At 29.6% G+C, this 2,500-nt stretch overlaps 1 protein-coding gene across 1 annotated transcript in view; it reads left to right on the top strand.

The window, feature by feature from the left end:
• LOC122248696 (glutamate receptor ionotropic, delta-1-like) overlaps positions 1-2,500 on the top strand; it is an 18,944-nt gene that overhangs the window by 5,070 nt on the left and 11,374 nt on the right. The window contains exons 3-4 of the mRNA XM_086534324.1: positions 447-548; positions 1,209-1,418. Coding sequence (XP_086390450.1) covers positions 447-548; positions 1,209-1,418 — 312 coding nt within the window. The remainder of the gene's footprint in view (positions 1-446; positions 549-1,208; positions 1,419-2,500) is intronic.

Genomic DNA, 2,500 nt, shown 5'->3' on the forward strand with positions numbered 1-2,500 from the left:
ATTCACGATAAAGTTATCATAACCATTTCATAACCTCCCATTCAAAATAAAGTTATCATAACAATTTCACAACCACCTTTTCATAACCTCCCATTCAAGATAAAGTTATCATAACCATTTCATAACCTCCCATTCAAGATAAAGTTATCATAGCCATTTCATAACCACCTTTTCATAACCTCCCATTCACGATAAAGTTATCATAGCCATTTCATAACCACCTTTTCATAACCTCCCAATCAGGATTAAGATACTAATAATTTCATAACCACCTTTTCATAACCTCCCATTCAAGATAAAGTTATCATAACCATTTCATAACCACCTTTTCATAACCTCTCATTCAAAATAAAAGTTATCATAACCATTTCATAACTTTCCATTCAAGATAAAAGTTATCACAACAATTTCATAACCACCTTTTTTTCTCTCGTCCATAACCACAGCTCCTAAACCAAGACAACCTTGTCACCTTCGTCTGGCTTCTTGTAACAGATGATTCCTTCCAGACTCACCTGAAGGATGTTTTCTTACCTATTGTCAATAAGGTGAGGAACTTGTCTGTAACATGTTTGCGAAATAGAAGGAATGGATTGGTCGAGGTTAGTGAAAAGCTTTTTTGTTTTTGTTGGTTTTCTCAAAGGTTGTTTGTCGGATACTTGAGAAATTTGTTGATACGAAAAGAGATTTATAATTTTCACCTTCTTAAAGTTTTGTTTTATTACTATTTTTTTTAATAGTTATCATCTTAATAATGACAACAATATTAATAATGATAATAATAATTATTGTCATTATGATCATAATCATAATGATAATAATAAAAATGATGATACTAATCATAGTAATAATTATACTACTACTACTACTAATAATAATAATAAAAATAGTGACTGATGATAATGATAATAATAATGGTGCTGATGATAATAAGATAATAATAACAAAAGTGATAATGAAAATAAATGACAACAACAATAATAATAATGATAATAATAATAATTACCGTAATAATTTTAACGGTATTGCCACCAATCACTATCATCACAACCACCACCATCATCATCATCAACACGACCACCATAGATAACAAAAATCATAAACAAACAACAACTACACCAACCGAATTAATAACACCAATAACAAGGCTATTACCAACACCACTACACCACCACCGGTAAACACCATAGCTCAATCCAATACCACAGGTCACAATAGCATGGGAGAATGGCAGTCAGGTGGTGCTGTCGGAAATCTACCAGCTGTCGCCAGTGCATGACCAGAGAGAGTCACGTGTCGGCGCATGGTCACCTCCGAAGCCAGGAGAGGTCAGAGGTCATCTGGAAACGCCTTCGAAGGACATCACATTTCGGAGGTCTGACCTTTCTGGCCTGCACTTGACCTGTGTTGTGGTTGAAGTGAGTATTTATATTTTTATTTTTTTTGGACAGCAGTTTTTGTGTTGTAGTTATTGTTATTATTATTATTATGATCATCATTATCATTGTTATTATTATTATCATTGTTATTATTGTTATTATGATCATTATTATCATTGTTATTATTATTATTATGATCATTATTATCATTGTTATTATTATTATTATGATCATTATTATCATTGTTATTATTATTATTATGATCATTATTATCATTGTTATTATTGCTGTTATTATTATTACTACTACTACCACTATTACTATTATCATTATTAGCATCATTATTATTATTAACATCATGAACATTATTATCATTATTATTATTATATTATTACTATTATATTATCATTATTATCATCATCATTATAATTATCATCATCGTTAATCCTATTATCATTATCATCACTTTTAATTATCGTTACTTTTGTTGTTGTTACACATATTGTTATTTTTGTTTGTATTATTACTGGACTCAGGATGACGTGTATAAATGTGTATATACATGTAAATATATACATAGCTATATCTATCTATCTATATCTATGTATATATCTATCTATCTATCCAAATTCTATAAATACCTGTTCATCCAGGATTTCATAATATTCAAATTCTCTCAACGAAGTGCGAATGTATCTTAACTTCATTTTAAATTCAGGCGCGAAAAAAAACAAAAAAAACTCTTGAATTATGGATCCAATATTGATCGCTGTTCAAGTGACGTTTTAACCCCCCCGTCAAGTCTCTCGGTTGTAAACATGCTAAGCTTTTTACGATGATTAAATTAATGATTTTGACACTTCTGATAATTCGTATACTAATATGATCACTATGATTATATTGTTAGAATGTTGATAGTGATGATGGTGATGGTTATGGGAAGGTGATGTAAGCGATGGTTATGATTAATGACGATAAAAATGATGATGGCTATGATGAAGGTAGTGGTAATATGAATGATTATATTGATTAACTTGGTGATAAATGTCAAAACGCAAATCGTAATAATATAAAATAATATTAATGTCAACAACAACAGCTATTAACTTATATACTTATCA

The sequence above is a fragment of the Penaeus japonicus genome, unplaced genomic scaffold (genome assembly GCF_977035675.1).
Source record: "Penaeus japonicus unplaced genomic scaffold, GWHDUDI00000001_assembly GWHDUDI00000041, whole genome shotgun sequence".
Classification (NCBI taxonomy): Eukaryota; Metazoa; Arthropoda; class Malacostraca; order Decapoda; family Penaeidae; genus Penaeus; species Penaeus japonicus.